This window comes from Narcine bancroftii, chromosome 6 (assembly GCF_036971445.1).
Source record: "Narcine bancroftii isolate sNarBan1 chromosome 6, sNarBan1.hap1, whole genome shotgun sequence".
Taxonomy (NCBI): domain Eukaryota; kingdom Metazoa; phylum Chordata; class Chondrichthyes; order Torpediniformes; family Narcinidae; genus Narcine; species Narcine bancroftii.
Window position 1 is genome coordinate 231,174,741 of NC_091474.1, and position 25,325 is coordinate 231,200,065.

The 25,325-nt window shown below is 44.0% G+C and overlaps 1 protein-coding gene across 11 annotated transcripts in view; it reads left to right on the top strand.

The window, feature by feature from the left end:
• acoxl (acyl-CoA oxidase-like) overlaps window positions 1–25,325 on the top strand; it is a 434,711-nt gene that overhangs the window by 48,874 nt on the left and 360,512 nt on the right. For all 11 annotated transcript variants that reach the window (XM_069887663.1, XM_069887664.1, XM_069887661.1 and 8 more), the window contains 5 exons: window positions 3,204–3,302; window positions 6,206–6,320; window positions 8,808–8,894; window positions 12,746–12,818; window positions 18,106–18,238. In XM_069887663.1, the coding sequence (XP_069743764.1) occupies window positions 3,204–3,302; window positions 6,206–6,320; window positions 8,808–8,894; window positions 12,746–12,818; window positions 18,106–18,238 (507 nt within the window). The remainder of the gene's footprint in view (window positions 1–3,203; window positions 3,303–6,205; window positions 6,321–8,807; window positions 8,895–12,745; window positions 12,819–18,105; window positions 18,239–25,325) is intronic.

Here is a 25,325-nt window from a genome sequence, read left to right on the forward strand (position 1 = left end):
GTAGTCCAAGAGCCACACAGCATGGGCCATCTTGCCCATGCTCATCAAGGTGGTGGTGTGGCTAATCCCATTTGCCTGCATTGGTCCATATACTTCTAAGCCTTCCTATCCATATCTGTTCAAAAAAAAACCCAGTACGCAGCACCCACGGGGATTCCAGATGCCAGATCTGCAAATTTTTGGGTTGCCTGAGACTCGCTCTTACAATGCCTCACTAATGCACCTGCATTAAGAATAAACAGTTTAAAAGACGAAAGACAGTGAAAAATGTAAGGTAATTTGAAAAATAAAATCAGTGTTGTAGTCCTTAATTATGTAAATTTCACTTTAATCAGGTAATTCCTGTAATTTACAAAATTTAAATTCAATTCGCAGACCCTGTTCCTTGCGCTAACTGTGCCGCCGTTATAATTAAACCGCTCCTCCTTCATGTTTACAGATAAAGCCCTACTAATATACTAAATAATATACAAATAAAGACGAAGACTTACTTGGCAGCAATAGGGAAACACTTTGGGAGAGTGGCCCAAGCGGCGTCGGCCTTGGCCTGCTCTCCATCCTGGGTGCCCCATTTTATTCAAACACAACTTTATTCAAACAGCTGCTGCAGGGACAGTCCACGGGGGCCCTCTTCTGGCTGAATGTTTGCTCCCACCTTCACCAAAGGTTTGGGTGTTGCTTCGGAGAACATTTACTTTTACAATTTTAAACTTGTCTTTAAATTTTCATTCTAATTTATTTTAATTTTTCTAAATTTGTTTGTTTCCTCTGGTTTTTTTTCTTGCCGGTTGTTTGAATTTCTGTTGCTTGAATTCCGGATGTACCTATTGTACCTTGTACTTGTACCTACTTCTACAGCTTCCTCTGGGAGCATGTTCCAAATACAAGCAGCTATTTGAGTGAAGAAGGTGCCGCTTGGGTCTTCTTACATCTCTCCCCTTTCACTTGAAACCCTCTCATTCTAGAATTGTGGAAAATAGACTGTGAGCGTTCACTTTTTCCATGCCCTTCATGATTTTATAAATCTCTATAAGGTCTCCTCTCTGCCTCCTACACACGAGGGAATAAAGCCCCAGCCTATCCCACCTCTGCCTATCACTCAAACCCTCCAACACATCCAAATGAAGCTCCCCTGCACCGCTTTCAATTTATGCATGTCCTTCCTACAGTTGAGCAACTAAAACAGCACATCGTGCTCCAAGTGTGGTCTCATCAACACCTTGGATCACTTTTTAGACCATTCAGTGCCTCCATAATGTTTGGGACAACTTTTTTCCTTTATTTGCCCTTGTGCTCCACTGTTTCATATTTGTAATCAAACAATTCACATGTTTGTTCCATACTTGTCGACATTTTGGTTTGACCATGTAGAAATTACAGCACTTTTTATACAGTCCCGTCATTTCAGGGCATCATAATGTTTGGGACATTTGTCTTCACAGCTTTTTGTGAGTACTCAGGTATGTTTAATCGCTTCATTGGTGCAGGTTTAAGAGAGCTGGGCTTGATTCTTAGCTTTTGATCACCTTTGGAGTCTCTCGTTGCCACTTTTCACAAAAATCAAAGTTGTGCCATTGAAATTCAAAGAAGCCATAATAAAACAGTAAGAGACATTGCCCAAACCTTAGGATGATCAAAATCAACAGTTTGGAACATCATTAAGGAGAAAGAGCGTACAGGTGAGCTCAGTAATCGCTAAGGGACTGGAAGGCCAAGGAAGACCCCCACTGCTGATAACAGAAGAATTCTCTCATCATAATGAAGAAAAATCCCCAACTACCTGGACTTGGGATTGAAACACTCTTCAGGAGGCAGATCTGGATGTGTCAATGTCTACTTTCCGCAGAAGATTTCATGAACAGAAATACAAAAGCAACACTGCCAGATGCAAACCACTAGTTAGCCACAGAAACTGGATGACCAGATTACAGTTTGCCAAGAAGTATTTAAAAGAGCCTGCAGAATTCTGGAAAAATGTCTTGTGGACACATGAGACAAAGATTAACCTGTATCAGAGTGATGGCAAGAGCAATGTATGAAGGTGAAAAGGAACTGCCCAAGATCCAAAGCGCACCACCTCATCTGTGAAACATGGTGGTGGGGATGTTTTGGGCTGGGCACATATGGTTGCCACAGGTTCTGGTGCACTCATCTTCATTGGTGGTGTAACTCTTTATGGCAGGAGCAAAATGAATTCTAAGGTGTACAGAAAGATCTACTCAAGTTCATTGGACAGTGTTTCATCCTACGGCAAGACAATGATTCACAAGCATGCTGCTAAAACAACAAAATAGTTTTTCCAAGGTTAAAAACTGGAAAATTCTCGAATGGCCAAGTCAGTTACCCAATCAAAATCCAGTTGAGCACGCCTTCCATATGCTGAAGAGTAAACTTGAAGGTGACAAGGCCCCGAAACAAGCAGGAGCTGAGGATAGCTGCAGTAGAGTCGTGGCAGAACATCATCAGAGAAGATGGTGTCTATGAATCACAGACTTCAAGCAGTCATTGCATGCAAGGGATCTGCAACAAAGTACTAAAACGTGACTACTTTAATATACATACCATTTATAATGTCCCAAATATTATGCACCTGGAAATGAAGGGACTGTTTAAAAAAAAAAAGTGCTGTAATTTCTCCATGGTCAAACCAAAATGTGCACAAATACTCTTGAATAAAATCTGGAATGTGCACTTTAATCGCATGTGAATTATTTGATTATAAATTTAAAACTGTGGAGCACAGGGGCAAATAAAGGAAACAGATGTGGAGGGTATTTGGAGGGCACTATATATGACAGTAAACTCTCGTAGCTGATTACATTGCCATCCATATCATTAAGATGGCTAACAGGAGAGTAAGTTGCTTTCATTCCCTCCTGTGAGTTAATGTATGGGTACTCCATAGCTGAAAACATTGCTGCTGCTCTCAAGGCAGAGTGAGGAGCGATGTTGACAGAATGTCTGAGTTTGCTGGGGTGGGTGACATGAAATCTGGAGGGGCAAAATGAAGAAGGGATTCAAACATAAAGATGAGATGTGTCACTTTGCAAATGGACCAGGCTGGGAACCCCATCCACAACCCATGGTGCATTTTCCCTCTGACGAACTGCAGGAGGAAGTTCCTCGGTCTCTGCCAGCGAAGTTCATTTCCTGGCCCGGAAACCTTTTACTCATGTGGGTGCTTTCCCTCAATCATCTCATAGGACTTAAAATTTACCGGGATGTTTGCAATGACGGAACGTGGACATGGGAGTAATGTAAGAGGAATCCAAACACTAGCAACATACGATCCAGCATCCCAGGTAAGCGAGTGATTGATGTGTGGATGGTGTTGTAGGAATTGGGCAATGTGGCTGAATTAGTAAATAAAGGTTCAATTTTTGACATTTAAGAAAAAATGAGACAGATACATGGATGGGAAGGGAATGGGGGGGTATGGTCTTGGTGCAGGTCAGTAGGGCTATAGGATAATAGTTCAGCATGGACCAGAAGGGCCGAAGCCCCTGTTTCTGTGCTGTAATGTTCTATGGTCTAAACAAGGAAATCCGTGTGTAGCTGTCGGGGATGCATGTCGATGAAGAGTGCACGTTGATCTGTGAAAGATTTGTATTGTGTAGTGAGGAAGGATGAAGGAAGGAGAGAAGGTTTAGAAGCTTTCTGATAGCTGGTCAGTATAGGCGCAAAAAAGGCTGAGGGAGAGTGATCCTGATCCAGCAAGAAAAGGCTACGGCACCTGGTATTCCTAGGTGGTCTCCCGTCAATGTACTAACCAGGCCTGAGCCTGACTGAGGCTGGGATGGTGCTGACCAGCTTCTGTGCCTACTTCACGGTCCAGTCGTTTCCTATTTTTTTGCTGCATCTTACCACGTTCCAGATTCAGCGACTGAAACCAATGACCCAGCACCAGTAGTTTACTCATTCTTTCCACCTTGCTCCCCTCTTCTTGCTGCCTCTGACGCCTGCACCATCCCTCTCCACACCCACAACCACACTGCCCAATCATTTCCTCCTGCAGCCACTGCCTTACACTTGCCCACTGTCAGCACACACAACACACATGCTTCAGCCCACCCAGCTTCTCAGCTCACATCCACGCCACACACCTTTACTTTCCACTCCCTACTTACTCGAGGTGCCGCAAACCAAGCTCACAGCCTCGTCCCTCATGCCACTCGCACCTTGTGTGCTGCAACAAGAAGGGGAGGGGTTAGGGGAATGAAGGTACTGTGTCAGCCAGTATTCCTGCAACTGATCCTTGTCCAGTGATAACAGAAGCACATTGATATATGGGGTCTGTCATGAAAGCATTTTTCTGGGATGATACCAACTCGTGAATGGTGGCCAAGTTGGTGGGGTGGCAGGGGGTGATCGAGCTGTAACAGCACACCGGCTGAAGTCGGTGAAGATTGGTGACAGCACCTCCTCCATGACCATCCTCAACACTGGGATACCCCAGGGATTTTTGCACAGCCCCCTATCATACTCCCTGTACACCCACAACTGAGTGGCCAAACTCCGCTCCATCTCAATCTATGAATTCGTGAAAGGCCCCACTGTCCTAAGGAGGATTTCTGATGAATTGGAGTATCGAAGATGGAAGGTATAGTGTGACAGAATTGTTATTATTAATCTTTAATTGTATATATTTCTTAGTTTTGGGTGGCCAGGGACAAAGACACACGCAATTCCATACAGAGACACAGTGTCTGGAAAACAGCAATAAAAATTAGAATTGAATGGTCCATTCAATTGCTGGAACAATAATGTTTGCTAATGAGAAGCACTTGTGTACACAGGACTTTTGATACAATGGCCAGTAGACAGAAAGGAGTAATTTGGAATTATACTTCAATGGTTTGAAGAAACTTCAAAGATAGCAATGAGGTCATGTCATGTGATTTCGACATTCCAGAAAAGACATGTTTAATATTGCACCAAGAAACATCTGAAGTCAGAAATGCAGTAGTCGCTATTGAGAGAGGCACTGTTCTTATTGTATTCCCTTTACCATGGGAGATACAAAACTCAGTGGAAAGGAAAAGCCACTTCAGCTGTCTCTTTGAAAAGAGGACAGTTTCACTGTATCCATTTTTACAAGGCCACCTCATGTAACCCTCGCCGGAGTTTTTTAAATAATTGTGGAAGAAAGTTCAAGTTCTGAAACATCCATGCAAGAGAGAGAAATAATTCATATGAAGAAACAATTTTCTGAAAACAAACCTACAAGAATTTGTCAGCAATAAAGACTTTGAGTTTCAACACAAAAGCTTTCTGAGACTAAACTTTAAAATCATCTCTTCAGAGTTGTGCCTAAATTGTACTAGTTTGGTTTTTGCTACACATGCACATACTTGTGCATAGTGGGGTTAAGTTAGTTACATTTAGAGTTAAGTAAGAAGTGTTGTGTTATTAATAAAAATTATTGTTTTGAAAATATAATTGCCTTGGCGAATTTCTATTACTGCTGGTCTAGGTGTCACAATAAAATATAGACTCGTGGTTCGGAGCCAGCACAGCAATCTCTCACTCAAAGTCAACAAAACCAAGGAGCTGGTGATAACGTTCTCTCCCCAGTCCACATCAGTGGTGATGAGATGGAGAGCTACAAGTTCGTCAGGGTAAACCAACCCAGTGACTTGTTCGAGTTCATCCACTTCAACGCAGTGGCCAAGAAAACCCCAGTGTCTTGCATCCTTCAATGCCTGAGGTCGTTTGGCATGTCACCAGCGTTCCTTGACAACCTCTACAGGTGCATCCCTGTGTGGGACCAGAACATTCTGCCCAAGACAGCAAGAAAATTGTAAATGCAGCTCAGGCCACCTCACCCACTCCCCTCCCCTCCAATGACTCATCATATATGTTCCGCTGATTTGGAAAAAAGGCCAATATATTAAAAGACCTCCCTCCCTGGCCACACTCGTGTCATATCCACCCCCACCCCTCCCACTTATTGAAGAAGATTCATGATATTAAGATCACACACCATCAGATTCTTGAGTGAACCTAACAATAGCAAAATTATATTGTTGTTCTGTCCCAAATGATCTCGCGCCCGCGCGTTCTTTTATGTACTGTGTTTTGTCTCCTACACTGTGTACAAGATGTCTAGTGGAACTGCTTGCAAAATAACCTTTATCACTGCATCGGCTTGAGATTAGTGAAAGATGCCAATGTGTAATAAAATGAAATTTCTTGCACCTTACAGGAATTTATTATTCATACGCCTTGTGAAGATGCAGAGAAGATGTACATTGGGAATGCAATGAAGGGAAACTACGCTGCTGTGTTTGCTCAACTAATTGTCAATGGAGAATTGCTAGGTTTGTGGATCTCTCAATGCTTCAATATTGCATCTAGAACATAACAGTGGCGGGGGGGGGGGGGGCGGGGGCGGGGAGGGGAAGGGGAGAAGAGGGCCAACACTTTTTTCATGTTCAGTAAATGGAGCTCATTTCACCATCAGTTATGAGCACATGCATTTGGAAGTGACATAGATGCAAGTGAAGCCTCTCTTTAATAATCTGACTTAGATGCCCATGATTAAACCAATAATGGATAGTTGCTAATAGCAGAGTGAATGTGACGAAATGGGAGATCGACTTGTCTGCAGGCTAATTCCTAATTAGTTTTTGGATACCGCTCATGGGCATTTTTGCATCCCACTCTTAAATAGTTAAAACCTCAAAAAAAAAATTGGTGGAGTGAAAGAGTGAGTCAGACGGCATCTGTGGAGGAAAAACACACCGAGATGCCGGAATAACTTCAGCCAGTCATTTCAGCGTCCATAGGAGACAAAGATATACTGTATTGCCGACGCTTTGGGGCTGAGCCCTTCTTCAAGGAATAAGGCATAAGTAGGAAATCTCAAAGTCTCAGAATTCAGTTAATTCTGGCTTAGGGAGGAACCCAGACCCACGTATGGTGTTAATTGGATATGATAAGCCACGAGGTAAGAATTTATTAGGTATGTATGAAAGGAGACAGAAGGGAGAGGCAGAGCTAGGGGAAGGTGACAGGGGAAGAAGGTGAGTTTGGGGGGGGGGGAATGTTTAATGAAAGGCAGAAAAGTCGATATTAATGCCATCTGGTTGGAGGGTATCCAGACAGAAGGTGAGATGTTGTCCCTCAAATTTGTGGGTGGTCTCAGTCTGGCAGCGTATGAGACCATGAATAGACATGTCAGCAAGGGAATGGGATGAGGAATTGAAATGTGGGGCCACTGGGAGATCCATGCTATTGTGACGGGTAATGCCGAGGTGCTAAACAAAGCGATCTCCCAGTTTGTGTCCAGGCTCTGTGATGTAGGAGAGACCACAACGTGAGGAGTGGATGACTCCTGCAGAGTCACAAGTGAATTGTTGCTTCATTTGGACTGATTGGGGCCCCAAATGGTGGTGAGGGAGGAGGTGTTCGCGCAAGTGGAGCATCTCCTGCAGTCACATGGGGTAGGTTCCAAGGGGATGATTGGTGGGGAGGGAGGAGTGGACAAGGGAGTAATGGAGGCAAGGTGGAGAGGGGAACGTGTGGGAAGGGGATGGCGGTGCCTCCCTAGCACTGCCAACCCCCCCGACATACAAAGAATACACACTGCTTTCTTTTCCACCGTCCACTCTTCCTCCTCTTGTTCTCTCTCAACTCATTAAAAGGCCGAAGCCAAATGCAACATGTTGGCCCTCAAGACCATCTCTTGTGAGAGGTTGGCCACCCCTGCCATAGGTACACCCGTTTTCGACCGCAAAAGTTCAATCCCCCCCAGCATTTATTGACCCCCTCTCGACCCCCAGGCATTTTATCAACCCCTTGGATAGTCGCATCGGCTCCCAGGGGTTGATATCGACCACTTTGCAGACCCCTGCTCTAAACCTACCCTGACAGTGATTCTGTCAAATTTTTTCTTCAACATTGCGATGGTTCCGGCCTCAACCACCTCCTCCGCAGCTCATTCCATGCACCCACCACACTGTGTAGTAAAATAAAGGTTATCATTCCAGTTCCTGTTAAATCTCTCCCATCTCACCTTTAACCTATGTCCTCTGGTTACTGTCTCCCCTACTCTGGTCAAAAGACTCTGCGTTCACCCAATATGATTCATGATTTTTGACCCCTTTATACGACAACTCCTCGTACTGCTGTGCTGCAGAGAATAAAGCCTGCTCAACCTCTCCCTTGAGAATAGGCCCCTCCCTGAGTCCTGGCAACATCCTTGTTGATTTTCGCTGCACCTTCTCCTTGTAGCTTAGAAGGAAGGATGCAGAGTGTGGAGTCAGTTGACCACAAGACGGTGGGGACCATTCAGGTTGAGGGAGTGGAAAAGTAGGTCGAATGGAGACAGTGCAGTTCGGGGGATAAATACCGTTCCCAGCAGCTGTAAATGTGAATCTCCAAGGCTGTGTCATGTGCCTCGTGCCAGGGTTAAGGACATCTCCTCAGGGTGGGAGGTAATTATTGCAGTAATCAGGATTAATGCGGAAAAATAAATATTTTTAACAAAGCCTTTGTATTGCGCACAGGTATTTCCCATTCCAGCACAATAAGGTAACTGGCTTCTGGTAAAGTGTGCTTTCAGTGCCCTCTGATGGTCAATAAATACAATTACTGTGTACCTGCTGAAGTTTGGGTGATCAGGAAAATTACCTGGGGGAAAACTTGGCGCTGCAAAATATATTTCTCAAGAAAGATTGCAGTTAGAGGAAGAGGAATATTGGCATTTTGATCATTTTACCTCTGTCTTCCTGAAATTGTTCTGTAATACCTGGAGGGGTTTGATTTATAAAGACAGCTTATATGTATGTATTTCCGTTTACCAGGGCCTCACTGTTTTATTGTGCCAATTCGAGATCACGCAGGCAATGTGCATCCAGGAGTCACGGTAATTGATATGATGCACAAGGAAGGTGAGTCAACTCAATCTTTTATTTGCAGGCTGCCTTGGCTAAATACAATGATGTGTCATTTAACGTTAACAACTAATGCGCGACTCCCTCCACGAACAGCAAATAAGAGGTGCTCAGCATCTCACGCAGCATCTGCAGTGAAAAGCAGACGGGTCAATTTCAGTCGAAAGTTTTAAAAGATGTTTCTCAGGCTCTATTATCCAGTCCTTCTCTTTCTCATTCTATGCCTGGTTGAAATTCACCTGGTCTTTCACTTTTCTTCCCCACCTACCCCTTTCTCAGTGGTCATTTCTTCTACCTACCCCTCCACCTTTTGCACCTTCTGTCCTGCCACCTCTGGGCCCCTCCCCCAGCTTCGATCTCCCTTTACATATCACCCCCTTCCCTCCCTTTGGTCTTGATACAGGGCCCAGAGCCAAATTCAAGTTTATCATCATCTGGTTGTACAAGTACAACCTGTCAAAACTGCATTCTCTGGTCCTCGGTGCAAAAATATGGAAACTCCCGTACAGGCATAACACACTAACAGACATGTATGCAGTGCATATATAAAAATTAATAAATATTGTTTAATAAATAGTAAAATCTTGGAGGGTTTGTATGACCAGTTCATGTAGTCATTCAGCAGTTTCACTGCTCAGGGAAGAAGCTGTTCCTCAGCCTGGTGGTTCTGGCTCTGATACTCCTGCATCTGTTTCCCGACGGAAACAGCTGAAAGATGTTGTGTGCGGGAAGGTAGGGAAGGATACGAGCAGATCATGTCAATGGTAGGGAGTGTGACTTATCTCTGCTGCTCTTGTGGTCCTGTGGATTGACCTCCAATCCAATGCTCTACAGTCACTGTACCACACTGTGATGCAGCCGGCCAGGACGTTCTCGGTAGAGCTCCTGTAAGAAGTTGACTGGATGGCAGCTGGTAGTCTTGCCCACCTCAGTCTTCTCAAGAAATGTAGTCGCTATTACGCCTTCCTGACAAGTGAGGAGATGTGTGTCCAGGATAAGTCACTTGTTAAGTGGACTCCAAGGAATTTGATACTCTCTGCACTACCAAGCTATTAACCTGAAATGTTGACTGACCATTTCTACCCACGATGCCGTCTGACCTGCTGAATTCCTCCAGCAATTTTTCATTTGTTCAAGAATCCAGCATCTGCAGTTTTGGCCTGTTTGAATCTCTGTCTCTTCACATACCTTGTACAGATGGGTTTTCTTCTCTTCAATCAGGTTAATAAAATGTGTAATCAGTCAACCTATTGACCCAAGTTCACTCTGGTGCCCAGTCTCCCAGTCCAGATGCACAGTCTCAACCCATGCGTCTTTTTCCTCCATAGATGTTGCTTGGTCTACTGAGTTCTTCCAGAGTTCAGTTTTATTTTTGTTCTGGATTCTGGCAGCTGCAGTCTCCTCTGCCTGCAGACTTTCCTTTTTTTTTGGAAAACTTGCTGGGTTAGTAAAGAAATATTTCTGAGGACAAATCTATCTAATACCGCGCGCAAAAGTGCTGGAGAAAGTGATGCAGTGTTATAAACCAACATTTCAGGCCTGAGCCCTTCATCAAGGTATGTGCCGAAAGCAGGCAGGTGTCTGAATAAAATGGTGGAGGGAGGGGACGGGGCGGAAGAGAGGAGCACAGGACAGCAGGTCAGAGGTAGATATAGATGGGAGGGCAGAAGAGAACATTTAAATGAGGTGGCTGAGTTCAGGGATCTGAAAGTTGTTAAAGTGACAGAGTGCATGTGAGGTATTGTGGATGTAGGTAAACATCGACAAGCCCACAGGGGTGTGTTCCCAAGATGGCAGTGCCCGTGGCTACCAGCCAGACCACTAGCGATGTGGGCTCTGGGGGAGCAGCAGATCAGTACGGGTCTCCAGAGCTAGAGAGCACCCTGTGCCGAGGAGAAGTTCCTATAGGGAAGTAGACCACAGCAGTGGACCAGCGAGGTGCTCAGAGTCACATCGGGCTGTGGGCTGCCGTGGAGTCTGGCTCGTGGGAATCAGGTACCCGGACTGGGAATTGTGAGGGTGCTGATGGGTGCTGATAACTTCAGTTTGGAACCAGGGGCCAAGGAGGGTGATGGATACCTGGAGCTAGGGTTCACCACTGGAGCAGACAGGAGGCCATGTAGGTGGTGGAATCCACAGGACATCGAGTGTCTCCCAAGGGATTCCCTTTTGCTTCCATTCTTGGTGGGGATGCAGGACCAGTGATGACTCTGTGTGCGTGTCTCTACGGGCAAACAAATTTTGTGTAATACTGTAATGTACTTGACAATAAAGGAACGTGGACCATAACCAGAAATGATGTCAGGATATAGAATGGAGATTGAGAATCTGATGGGCCAGAACAACAATCTGCCCTCTCAACGTCAGCAAGGCCAAGGATTTTAGGAAAGAGATACTTATGGACCATGTACCTGTCCACATTGATGGGATGATGGTGGGGAGAGCTCGTGCCCTTAAGTTCCTGGGAGTCCACATATTGGTAAGTTCTTTCCAGGAGCCAGCACATTGAGGCAACCATGAAGAAGACACACCAGCACCTCTAGTTTCCAAGAAGTACAAGGAGATTTGGCACGGCCTAGGATACTCTATCAAACTTCTACAGATGTTTGTACTACGGAAAGTTTACTGACTGGTTGCATCACAGCTTGGTTTGGTCATTCATGTTCCCAGGAATACAGAAATTGGCAGACCTAGCCAAGTCAGTCACGTTCACCAATCTTAGGCCCATTGAAGATTTCTATGTGACGCTCTGCCTCACAGAAAGGCCCCCCATTGCCTTGTTCACAACCTCTTCTCGCTGCTGCCTTTGAGAAGAAGGTTCAGAAGCCTGATGTCCAGCACCTCCAAGTTTAAGAACCATTTCCCCTGCCCCCCCCCCCCCCCCATGGCTTTCAGGCTCTTGAATCTCTTACCACCTTTAACCATAAACTACTCTGGGATCACAAAAAGACCTGACTGCAAAATTGCATAATTTCATTGATTGAGCTTTTTTTTTTTTTACCTTGAATTAACTGCAACTTATTTATTATATTTTATATTTGTTATTTATTTCTGTTATGGGATAACTTAATTTTTTTAAACAAAAAGCACCATTTTAGCCGCAGAGCAAGAATTTTGGTGCATGTGTACATTGGACTGTGTGTATGACGCACACATTATCAATTATCAGCAAATTCCACGCCCTCGACATTTCAAAGAAATTCTTAGGTATTCGTTGACTGATTTTCTTTTATCCACCTCCGCTCATTTCATTAAGATCCCCTTTAGTGAAATGCTGGAGATAAATCGCTTGAAGTTAGGTCCTTGGATTGTGCAGCCGGTATTCTGGTGATTATGGAGAACGGAAAGAGCACCTCACCCCCATCGCAAGCCTAAAGCCAGAACCTCGTCCGTTAATTTGGTGTATTGGTCTCCTGCCTAGAGGAGGGCAGGTCCACTCACAAGCATTTTTTTAAAAAAAAGTATGTCTGGATGAGCCCTTGAATCGGCAAGTTCTGGTGAATGAAATTCTTACTGGATGGTTGGCAGGCGCTTTGGTGGTCCAAGGGCCTGTTTCTTTGCTGAATGACTGTATGATCGTTGATGGCTGGGCAGGGAGCACTGAATGACTTAAATGTCCACATACTCCTTTACAGTTTTCAAAACGTAATGGGGGTGTAGGGTGTAAATTGGGTGGCACAGACTTGTGGGCCAAAATGGACATCTACATTTTAAAAATATAGTTGCTTTTACTTTAACTCCTGATTTAATCTACTTGCTAAGTTCATGACCTATTTTGCAATGGTTAGGATTGCTAAATTGTAATTATATTTTTTATTTTCTAACCTATTCTCTTATCTTCGTGCTAGGTCTGAATGGAGTTGATAATGGAATTCTCATGTTTGATAATGTTCGAATTCCAAAAGAAAATCTCCTGGACAGGTTGTATGCCCTTTATTTTTCTCTCTGAGTTAATACTGTGCATTAGCAATATCGATCAATTGGAAAAGTTGCTTCTCTCTTGCAAATAGGTTTTCTTCTCAATGTTGGCATGCTTGGGTGGGGAGGAATGTGCTCTCGTTCTAGAAATTCATCTGCACTGATAGTCTGGCATTTAAACAGCGTAGCAATACCACTGTGAAAAGATGTTTAAAAATAAATGGCTTATTAGGTTCCCTCAAAGAACACAGAAACAAGCACTTTGGTCCAACTCGTCCATGCTGACCAAGTTGCTAATCTCAGCTATCTTCTGTTTGCCTGTGTTTGGTTCAGGTTTCTCTATAGGGGTGTCACAACTGACGTAGCAGTTAGCACACAGCCCTTACAGTGCCAGCAATTGGGACTTAAGTTCGAATCTTGCACTGTCCGTCAGGAATGTGTATGTTCTCCCTGTGTCTGCGTGGGTTTTCCTTGGGGGCTCTGGTTTCCTCCCACCATTCGAAATGTACCGGGTGGGTGTAAACTGGGCTGCACGGACTCGTGGGCCGAAATGGCCTGTTATTATGCTTTATTTCTAAATGTAAAAATTTAAAAAAAAATTAAATGTTAAGTAAGCCATTCTCAATGGGAGCAATGTTAATTCCCCCCGCCCCACCGTGGTCCATAGCACATTTACAGGGAGACCACGGACTGAAATCATAAAATATTTTTTGTGGTTTTTTTCATATAGTCAGTAGGAGAGAAGTACGGAAGAAACCAATTAAACTTCACAGGGAAGGGGGTCCATAAACTTTGAGCAGAATTTTAAGGAAATCAAAGCAAAAGAAATGTTGAGAATAGCTACACTAAACCTTCTTTATCAATGTATCTGGCCAAATGTCTTTTAACCATTGTACAGTAAAATCCCTGTTATCTGGAATTCAAGCAACCGGCAAAAAAAAATTGTGTAAAATAAATAGATAAAAAATGCGGAAGTTTAAAATTCTCATGCCTTGCCATTAGTTTGCCATTCATACAATCTCAAGCAACTGGAAAATTCACTTCTCTAGCATTGGTGTCAGATACCAGGGGTTTTATTGTAATTGTAACCACCTCTCCCACATTTTCTGGCTGCTTGTTCCACATTATCACCCTCTGTGTGGAAAATGTTGCCCCTTGGGTCCCTTCCAGTCTTTCCCCTACCCTGAGGAAAACACTGCCTATTTATCTTATCTGTGTCCCTCATGATTTTATAAACCTGTGTAAGGTCACCCCTCAGCCTCCTGCATTCCAGGGGAAGATGACCTGATCTATCTAATCTCCTTGCAACTCAAGTCCTCCATTTCCAGTAACACCTTGGCGAATCTTTTCTCCACCCTTATGGACAAGACTGTGCATAATATTCTTAGGATTAAAATACAAAAGTCTGCAGCCACCATAATTGAAATAAAAACTTAATGCTGGACAAACTTAGCAGGTCAAACAGTGCTCTTTATGTAACAAAGAGAAAGATACATAACCAGCGTTTTGGTTCAGCAGTGCACGAGGCAATGTACAGACATGTCCGCCTGGAAGAGGGGAGCAGAATTGAAATGGTTGGCCTTTTTGAGATCCCTATTACTGATGTGGACAGAGCGAAGGTGCTCACCGAAGTGATCTGCCAGTCTGCAACTGGTCTCTTCAATGTAGAGAAGCCCACAGCAGGAGCACCGGATGGAGTAGGAGTCTCCCGCGGATACTCAAGTGAAGAGAGGGATGCCTTTGGGATGTGGAAGGAAAGTGGAACACCCGGGAAACCTGTGTTGTCTTAAGAAGTTTCACACTCCACACAGCACCAGAGGTCAGGATTGAACCTGGATTGGTGGAGCTTCCAAGGGCTTGGCAAAAACCCACACGGGCATTATAAGTTATATGGTTTGAAGTTGATGGCTGGGAAATCACTCCTTCCTACAGGCTGAGTTAATTCTTGCAAAATATGATACATTTTTTATATTATATTTTTATGTGAATATTATGTGCTGCATATTTTGTATGTGGCACAATGAAGAATCATTGTTTTGTCCGGTTTTATGTGTAGAGTCAAATGATAATGAACTAGTAATCTGAGATATTCTGCCACGTCCTCTGGCATCTCGTTCCCTCTATGCAGAAAAGGTTGCCCTTCATGTCCTTTTTAAATACTTCCCCTCTCATGTGCTCTAGTTTTAGATATCCCTACTGTTACAAGCTCAGAGGATCCCAAAACCCAGCAGCAATAGATATTCACCAAGACAAATGGTTACTTCAACAAAAGTTGCTTTTAATTATCTTTCAACATGAAAACAGAATCAAACTTTAATTTATCACTAACTTGCATAACCTAACTTAACTCCCTTCTAAGTGTAAGTCTATGTAATATGTGTGTAAGTTCAGAAAAGTTCCAATCTCACTTCTCACTCCTCCAAGTTCACTGGTGGCATGCAATTCTTATACTGTGCACAGAATTTAACATTTATAAAGTTCACCAGGTGCTTGAAAGGTAAATGGTTACCACTCAGGAATGTTCTTGTCGGTTTTCCGAGAGAGATTTGTTGTTCCAGGACATCCACAACTGATTTACTTCCATCAGCCACTTCAGTGTCTTGCTGATGAAGCTTGCCCCTTCAGGGTTCTCCAGATGATAACCTCTTTCTTTCAGGTCACCACAGAGTTCCTTTTTTGTTTCCCTTATTCCAAGTGAAACGTTAGGCAGCCAGTTCCTCTTGCATGAACCACAAGGGCTTTGACCAGGATGTCTTCCAAACAAGCTTGCCAGCTTGTCCTGTTCCAGTCCCAGCTACGTCTGTTGTCAAGTGATCTCTGTGTCTCTCTATCTCTCTCTCGCTGTTTGCAAAACCACATAACCCTCTTACAACAGAAAGCTCTCTTTCAGACAGCAGCAGCTCCAGCATTCTCTTTCATCTGTCGCCTTTTGTAAACAACAATCCATTAGTGAGGTCTCTTGAGCACTCTCCAAAGCTCTTGCAAAAGCTGTGTAGCCGATATGTCTAGCATGAGCAGAGCTCCAGTATTTCAAATAAGATCTGTTTTAAAGTGTTTGTATGAGACCTACTCTAACAAACCTTTCCCAATTTATCTCCCAAAAACATATGTTTATATATATCCAGATACTCTGTCACACTACCCTGGAGAAAGACTGTGACCATTCACCTTATCTCTGCCCCTTAGGGCTTTATAACCTGTCAACCTTCTCAATTCCAGGGCAGAAAAGGCTCAGCCTCTCCTTGGAGCTCAAGCCTGCTGGTCTTGGCTCCATCCTTGTGAATCTTTCCTGTATCTTTGCCAGCATAATGGCATGGGAATTATTTGAACCCCATATGTTCCAAAGCACTTTGCAGCCACTGTTTTGTTTTAAGGAATATGCCTTGGAGTTGCAAGAGGAACTATAAATGCTGGAATCAGAAGCAACAAGCAGGTGCAAACTCCTCACAGACAGCACAGGAGGTGTGGATTGAACCTGGATCACTGCAGTATCTAGCTGTCCCAGATACTTTGGACCATGTAATTTCCAGGAGAATGCTGCTGTTCTCTGCAATTTTTGAAAATAATATTATTCCACCGTCAGGAAAAATAAACATTATGAAAGGCACTATATAAATGAATTTTTGTCTTCCTTTCCATTTAAGAGGATTTAGTCATTTTCAGATGACTTTTTGCAGAAATTCTGAATTTATTCTGACATAAACTTGGAGTCAGATGAACTCAGAAGACTAAGAGACAGTAATGCAGTTAATGTATTTAACTGGCCCTGGAGATGATCCTGCACTTCAAAGTTCAGATTTATTGTCAGAGTACGTACATAACATCACATACATCCTGAGATTCTTTTTCCTGTAGGCCGGGCAGAATTTCTTCTTATTGATAGTGTATAAAACAACTCGAAAAATAAACGCTCTCAAAAGAGAGAAATTTAGCCAGAGAATGAAATGTAAATACACTGTGCAATACAGAACAAAAAATGTCAACAATGAGCAAAGTAAGGTCCTTAAATGAGCCCCTGATTGAGTTTATCGCTGAGGAGTCTGATGATGGAGTGGTAGCAGTTGTTCCTGAACCTTGTGGTGTGAGTCTTGCGACAACTATCCCTCTCCCCTGATAGCCGCAGCGAGAACCGAGCATGTCCTGAGTGGTATGGATCCTTGATGATTGCTGGTGCTCTCCGACAGCAGTGTTCCCTATAGATGTTCTCGGTGGTGGTGTCTGTGATGTCCTGGGCTGTGTTCACTACCTTTTGCAGGGTTTTCCACTCAGAGATCACTACACATCTGTAGAAGCTGTCAAGGTTTTCAATATCATGCCATACCTCCGCAAACTTCTGAGAAAGTAGATGAGCTAATATGCTTTCTTCTCAATAACAGGAAAGGTCCTCCAAGATGATGACACCTAGGAATTTAGATTTCTTCCTCCTCTCCACCTCTGATCCCCCAAACTGGATTGTACATCTCTGGTTTTCCCCTCCTAAAGTCCATAACTAGCTCCTTGGCTTTGGTGACATTGAGTGCCAGGTTGTTGTTAGTACACCGCTCATCCATGCTTTAAATCTCCTTCCTATATGCTGTCTCATCTCCCTCCATTTTATACAACCCACAATCAGTATATTGTCAGCAAATTTGTAGATATACTTTGTGTATCGAATAGATTTGATTTTTGAAATTGGACATACATTTTTTTTGTGGTAGGCCCTTGGTGGATCATCATTAGTCACACAAATTGTCACAAATTCCTCTTGAACTTTCTTCAGTAGTCCTTTCTAAATCTAGAAAAGTAATTGCTTCTCTTTACACAAGAAATCCATACATAAAATTGGTTGCAGAAAGTTTTCAAGAGGTTAAAAAAAAATGATGGGTTGACCTGTTGGATTAGCCTGATGAAATTTCTTTTCAACTTCTGGTGTAACCTGGAATTTGCGCAGGGAAGGTGGGGGGTGGGGGGGGGGGGACAGCTCTGTGGGAAGAAGCTACGGTAATGATGTAGCATTAATCCTCACCCTTCTTTCCACCATTTCATTCGTGTGACTGCCTACATTTTTCTTATACCTTGATGAGGGGCTGAATGGCTCAAGCCCAAAACACTGGTTATGTATCTTTGCAATATTAAGTACACTCTTTGACCTGCTGAGTTTCTCCAGCATTGGGTGCTTTTACTTCAATCAAGGTGTGTACAGACTTTCATATTTTACTGATGTGACATTAATGTTGAGTGACAATAGGAGGGGAGATGTTGGAGAATTCTTCTCTAAAATACTCAAGGTATGTTTTCTGACTTTTTGTAGATTTGGTTCAGTATCGCAGGATGGAGTTTATCAGTCGCCCATTAAAGAAAGAAGTGCTCGGTTTAATGTGATGTTAGCAGCCCTGACACCAACAAGGATTGCATTGATATTTCAGGCACTGGGAGCCATGAAGGTGAGTGCATTTCCTGGCAAGCACAGCTGAAGGGAAAGACCATATATCGAACCCCAGAGACGACGCTCACCCATCTGCTTTTCCCCTCTCTGCGATCCGCCTTCAATACTGCTTGTGTGCCATATCCATTCTCCCTTCCCTTCTGAATGGTGCACCAGTCACATGCTGGAGGTCTTCAGACTCCTCCCCCATGCATGTCCCTTGTGGCCCTCCCCACGCACTCCAGTATGCTGTCAACCCACCTCACACTCTGTGGGGTGCTGTGACCCTCCCACTTTATTAGAAGTTACCCTAAGCTACCATCGAGAAAAAAGTTCAGGAGCCTAAAGACGAGCACTCAACTGCTCAAGGACAGCTTCTTCCCCGCTGCCATTTTTACAACCAATCTTTCCCTTCATGTCTCGTATATTTCTTTTGACAGAGTGCTTTTTAAAAATTTCATTCATGAAACTTGTGAACATAATCTTCAGAGTTCATTTATGGCTTATGGAAGGAAAGGTGGGAATTCTTTTGCATTCACAGGTTTAAGTCCATTCAGATTTCTGAGTAGAAGTTGGCCATTCAGCCCATCGAGTCTACTCTGCCATTCCACCTTGAGTTGATCCAGCTCCACTTCCCTGCCTTCTCCCCATAACCCTTGATACTCCGACTATTCAGATACCAATTAGATTGCTCCACAATCACCTGTAGCAGCCAATTCCAGATTTCATCACTCTCTGGCTTTAAATGGGCACCCTTTAATCCTGAACTTGCGCCCTCTTGTCCTTGACTCCCGTACCATGGGAAACAGCTTTGCCACAGTCTATTATGTCCAGACCCTTAAACCTTCAAAAATACTTCTATGACATTCCCGACCCCCACCCCTCATTTTACTGAGCTCCACGGAGTACAGTCCGAGAACCAAACCTTCCTCATATGCTATCCTTCGTTCCAGAAATCATTCTCTGAACCCTCTCCAAAGCAAGCGCATCCTTTCTTAAATAAGTCCACGCAGATGCAAATTACTTGCCTTTGTGCAAAATTGTTGACTGTGAAATGAGAGCCCGCTTTATTACTTAACAGAGAATTGAGTCTGGGAAAGGGTAAACTTAATTCATATACTTAGTGTGATGCAGAAGGAGACCCCTTTGCCCTTTGAGTCTATGCTTGTCATTTTCATTTTTCTTTTGTCTTACTGCCAGGAAGCTCCCCTTATTCTGATCAGCTCTCACCATTTAAATAATAATCTGCTCTTCTATTTTTCCTACCAAGCTTTCTATAACTTTACAAAGAAAGGTGAGCAACTGACTCATTGATGGGACGGAAGTGGAGAAGGCTAGAACCGTCAAGTTCCTGATCAGCTCCTCCTTCAGATTCTTTTGCTATTCACCTCATTTAAGGTGTAATTTCTGGGTGTTAGTTGACTTCCAGTATGCCTTTGGAACGTGGGACGAGTGATCTGAAGGTTCATGGGGAGAACTGGCAAACTCCACATCTTAAGCGAGGCCTCTGGAGCATGTGCTATTCAACTGGTCCATGCCAATAATATATTGCATTTTTTTTTTCCACATGCTCCAAAATGCAAGAATAGATTAAGTTTATACATGAGAGGTTAACAAGCTATTGGCTGCTTTTGCATCTCCTGAACTTCGTGTCCATTTTCTGGCAATGGAAATAAAAACCCAGGGAGCATAAAATGGGTTTTAATTTATATTGATATTGTACATTGTGGACTGAAATTCCAAAAACCTCTGCAGCTGAACTGGTACTTTGATTTAAAAAAAGCGGTGACACAGTTAGCGTAACGCCTTTACAGTGCCAGCGATCGGGAGCTGGGTTCGGGCACTGTCTGTAAGGAGTTTGTACATTCTCCCTGTGTCTGTGTGGGTTTTCCCCGGGGCCTCCGGTTTCCTCCCACTGTTCAAAGCGTACTGGGGGTGTAGACTAATTGGGCAATATGGACTCACAGGCCGAAATGGCCTGTTAGCGTGCCATATGTCCAAATTAAAAAAAAGACTAAATAGCTTATTTAATGGAATTAAAAAGAGACAATAAATACAAAAAAAAATTGATAATAAATAGTCGCAGTAATCCGAGCACAAAAAAAGTGATTTAGCAATAGTGCAGACCAGTCCTTTTGTGGTGTCCCTGATCTGTGTGATTAGGAAGGTTCAAGAGCCTGGCAGCTGTTGGACGGAAATTATCTTTGAATAAGAGATGCTGGTCTTCAAGCTTCTCCACCTTCCGCCTGAAGGTGGCAGTGAGAAGAGGCTGAGACCAGCGGGTCCTTTATGATGTTGGTTGCCTTTTTGAGGTAGCACTGCACATAGACGCATTCAGCGAATAGGAGGTCGGAACCTGTGATGGACCTGTCTACCTTTGTTACCTTCTTAAGCCTTCTCTGTTCCTGGGCAGTTGAATTCCCAAACTGACTCATCCGGTCAGTATACTTTCCACAGTGCACGTGTGGAGGTTGAATAGAGTATCTGACGACATGCCAAATCTCCTCAGAAATTTGGTGCGCTGCCTTCATGGTTGCCTCAATGGGCTGGTTCCAGGAGGGACCTTCTGAAAAATGGAGTCCCAGGAACTTGACGGTTCTAGCCTTCTCCACTTCTGTCCCATCAATGAGTCAGTTGCTCACCTTTCTTTATTTAAATGGTGAGAGACAGCAGCAGGCTGTCATGCAGAAGGACTTGGGAGGGCTTGTGCGTGAATCACAAAAAGATGGGTTGCAGGTAGAACAGGTTATTAAGATGGCAAGTGGAATCTTGGCCTTCATCACTAGAGGAATTGAATTCAAGAGCAGGGAGGTCACGCTGCAACTGTACAAGGACCTGGTGAGGCCGCACCTGGAACACCGTGTGCAGTTCTGGTCTCCACACTTGAGGAAGGATATACTGGCCTCAGAGGAGGTTTACCAGATTGATCCCAGAGATGAGGGGATTGACCTACAAGGAGAGATTACCTGGGATTATACTCACTCGAATTCAGAAAAATGAGAGGAGATCTTATAGAAACATATAAAATTATGAAAGGGATAGATAAGAGAGAGGCAGGAAAATTGTTTTCACTGGTAGGTGAGACCAGAACTAGGGACACACCCTCCAAATTCAGTGGTTTAGATTTAAGACATCGATGAGGAAAATCTGTTTATCCCAAAGAGTCGTGAATCTGTGGAATTCTCTGCCCAAAGAAGCCGTTGAGGTGACTTCATTAAACATAGTTAAGGTTCAGTTAGATAGATGTTTTACATTAGAAAGGAATTGAGGGATCTGGGGAAAACGCAGGTCGGTGGAGTTGATTCAATGATCAGATCAGCCACGATCACATTGAATGGCGGAGCAGGCTCGACAGGCTGGACAGCCGACTCCTGCTCCTATTTCTTATGTACTTTTGTGTCTGGGCTGAATTGTTCTATTTGAATGATCCTCTGAAACCATCGAGACAAGGGCTGATTTTTGAGCCCAATGCAGAAAATTGTCTCCTCAACATGCCTCATGCAACTTCAGCTTGCATTACAAACAAATTTATTTGTCAGAACCAACCACAAGGGGGCAGAACAGTACCTGTCAATGAGCTTCCCCCTGAACATAGGTTGGGTGTTGTTTCAGCCCTTGAACATTTGTGGGTTAGAATATATTTTTTTTACGGTCGATGTAAGATACTGATGTGTTTTCCTAATCAAGAACCATCTGATTCCTGTGATCTACACTGTTTGTTACTGTTCCATGGCAGATGGAGTTTAATTCAGACATGTTTGGAAGATCAAATGTTAGGGGAATGTATACAGTTAGTGGCAGGGCTCATCAAGGGAGTGATCTGGGGGTCCAATGCACAGCTCATTTTAAGTGGCTATGCAAGTAGATTTTCAATTTTAACTACAACAAAAAGAGTCCTGTTGACCCACAAGGTTCATGCCCACTTTTTATCCCATCTGTAGCAGCATCCGGAGGTGGGGGGGGCGGAGTTTCAGACGCGAATCGTCCCCGTAATGGTGGCCGACTATGCATTCCGGGGATCTGCGCTAAGATGGCTCTGGACATCCTCTACCTCTGGCACGAAGCCCGCGAACTGGGTAACGTGGGGGGTGGGGGGGAGGGTATGTCATGACAGTCATCGGGACGGCCGGACCGTAAGTGACATAAGAGTCGATTGGAAAGCGAAGTAAACAGTTTTCCTGCTAATCTCAACCTGATCCAGGCACTTTCTTCCGTAGCTCTGCCATCAGCCACCATCTATATTAATACCATTTGCATGCATTGGAACCTTCAGCCTTCTGTGACTTGCCTATTTAATTGTTTGTCTAAACATAATTATATCCTCTTAAACATAATTATATCTAATTTGTTCCATCCTCTTTGTAAACAATTTACCACACAGATCCCCTTTAAAACTACTTCCTCTCACCTTAACTTATACCCTCGTGTTTTTGATACCCCTTCAGGGCGTAGTCATTTGTTTCAATAAAATGACCTTCTAATCGATAGAATATTGTTCTGGTCTGCTTAATCTCTTCTTATCAGACAGACCCCCTCCTCCCAGAATATGCAGCGTCCATGGGGAAATAAAGTATAACCAACATTTCGTGCCTGGGCCCTTCATCAGGAATTCCTGACAAATTACCCAGGCCCGTTGACTGGCCTTTCACTTCCAATGATGCTGTGCGACCTGCTGAGTTTCTCCTGCACTTTTCTATTTGCACTTGACTCCAGCATCTGCAGATTTTCTTGTATTGCATTTAGTTCAGGTCACCTCAGTACAGGAAGGATGTAGATACGTGGAGAGGGTGCAGAGGAGATTTGCCAGGATGTTGCCTGGATTGGAGAACATGTCATATGAAGCAAGATTGACAGATTGGGAGTTTTTCTCTTTCGAGTGACAAAGGATGAGAGGAGCGCTGCTCCGCATGGTCCAACCTTCTGGTCCTAATTTCTGTGGCTCCTTGCAGGCTTTAAATGACCTGAGAAAGAAGCCAACGGTGTTTTTAATTAAAATCCTGCAACTGCGGGGTCTGTACCCAAGGTGGTTAGGCCACACTTGGAAATCTGTGTGCAATTCCGGTCACCTTTTACAGAAAGGATGTGCAGGCTTTGGAAAGAGAGCAGAAGAGGTTTACTGGGATGTTGCCATTAGGGATTGCAAACTCCAGGGAGTAGTGGGCTGCCGTTGCAACAGGGAGAAACACCCACTGTTGACAAGAGGTAGAGGAGACGACCCAACAGAATGGTGAACACTGCAGCGGATCAGAAAGGGGCTCAGAGACTGAAGGACCCTAAAGGACGGTGACCACAGCAGCAGACCACCAAAGAGCTCAGCGTTTGAAGGAGCCACCCAGGCTGCAGGCCATCAATGACGTGGTCGAGAGACTCAAGGAACCGGGATCTGTGAAGATGATGAGGGCAAGAATGGCTCATGAAGGGCCTTAGGCGCTGATCATATCAGAGCTTTGAATCTGGACCTCGTGTTGCCACTGGATCAGATGGGGTTCTGTGCGGCTGCAGAGACTGCAGGAGCACTGGAGCCTAATCCATTGACACTTGGTGTCTGAAGGGACTTTCTTTTGCTTCTCTTTCTCTCTTACTGGAAGGGCGCTGGGCAATATTCATGGCGACTCTATGTGCCTTACGGCAAGCAGAAGGAAACTTCATGACAATAAATGAATCTGGAATCTTGTGTACAAGGTGATTAGAACTCTAGATGAAGTGGATAGCCAGCACCTTTTTCCCAGGGCACCAATGGTGGATACCAGAGGGTGCCTGGAATGCATTGCTGGGGGCGGTGGTGGAGGAATCTGATACAAGCGTGGCAATCAAAAGACTCATAGATAGACACATGGATGAAAGAAAAATAGAGAATTATGGGTGTGAGGTAGGAAAAAATGAGATTGTTATGGAATAGGTTTACAGAGGTCGGCACAAGTTGTGGGCTGAAGGGCCTGTATTGAGCTGTTCTATAATCGCCCTTTCCATTGCAAGTATATATTTTCTGCATCAGCCAGAAATGGCCACTCCAGTAAATGATTCAAGCAGCAACAAAGGGAATGAGTCAGGTGGGATGAGAGCAGACTTGCTGGGCCGAAAGGCCTGTTGCTCTGTTGCGGTCTACATTGTTTAGCACTGTCGTGTGATGTCAGTGAGGGAAAGCATGGGAAACTTTCTCAGTGGATAATGAGAAGCAACCAATGTCCCTGTGCAGTCACGCCTTTGGATCGGCGCTGTTCTTGGCTGTCGTCCAGACGTGACTGTCTAAATTTCCAACCATTTCCTCTTTCTTGTATTGACTGCCCAGTGTTCACGGTGGTTTTTATTATTTGTCTGCACATTAAATTTATTATAACGTGGTGATTTTATTTTAAACCCTCATCATGGCCAGTTTATTTTTATTTATTGGGCGTGGAATCACTGTGTCTGGATGATGATATGGATGGCAGACTTCCTTCTCTGAATCACACTAGTGAGCCAGAGGTGATGTTACCTCAACTTGGGAGTTCCACGGTTCCAGCTACTGAGATGAACTTTTAATTCCATAATTTGGTTTTGATTTACTTATTTAAATGCCCCGGCTGAGAAGGTGAGCCGTTAACAAAGACCACCAGGTCCTCATGCTGTCGGTCCAGTAAGTTAACCACCACCATCCTTGGAGGAGAAGCAGGCGATCCTGAGCGTGAGCTGTGGCTTGGTGGTCAAGCTCTTCTCTGTGTCAGAAGATTTGGTTTAAGGTCCCAGTCTGGAGTCTTAAGCCTCGACGAAACACAGTCTGCTGGAGGAGCAGCGTCAGTGGGAGGAAAAGAATGTTCAATGTTATGAGCCACAACTCTTCATCAGGACTGGGAAATGTTCTGCGGCTTACGTTTTAACTTTCCTCAATCCCGATGAAGGCAGTGAGAACGCTGAATGACCTAGGGAACCGTTCACACTCACCATCTGTGACTCTCATAAAACAATATTTATTCATTTACTTGTATGTAGTGTTACGAGCCCAGAGGACCCCAAAACCCAGCAGCCATAGATATTCACCAAGACAAATGGTTACTTCAACAAAAGTTGCTTTTAATTATCTTTAAACATGAAAACAGAATCAATATTTAACTTATCACTATTGACTT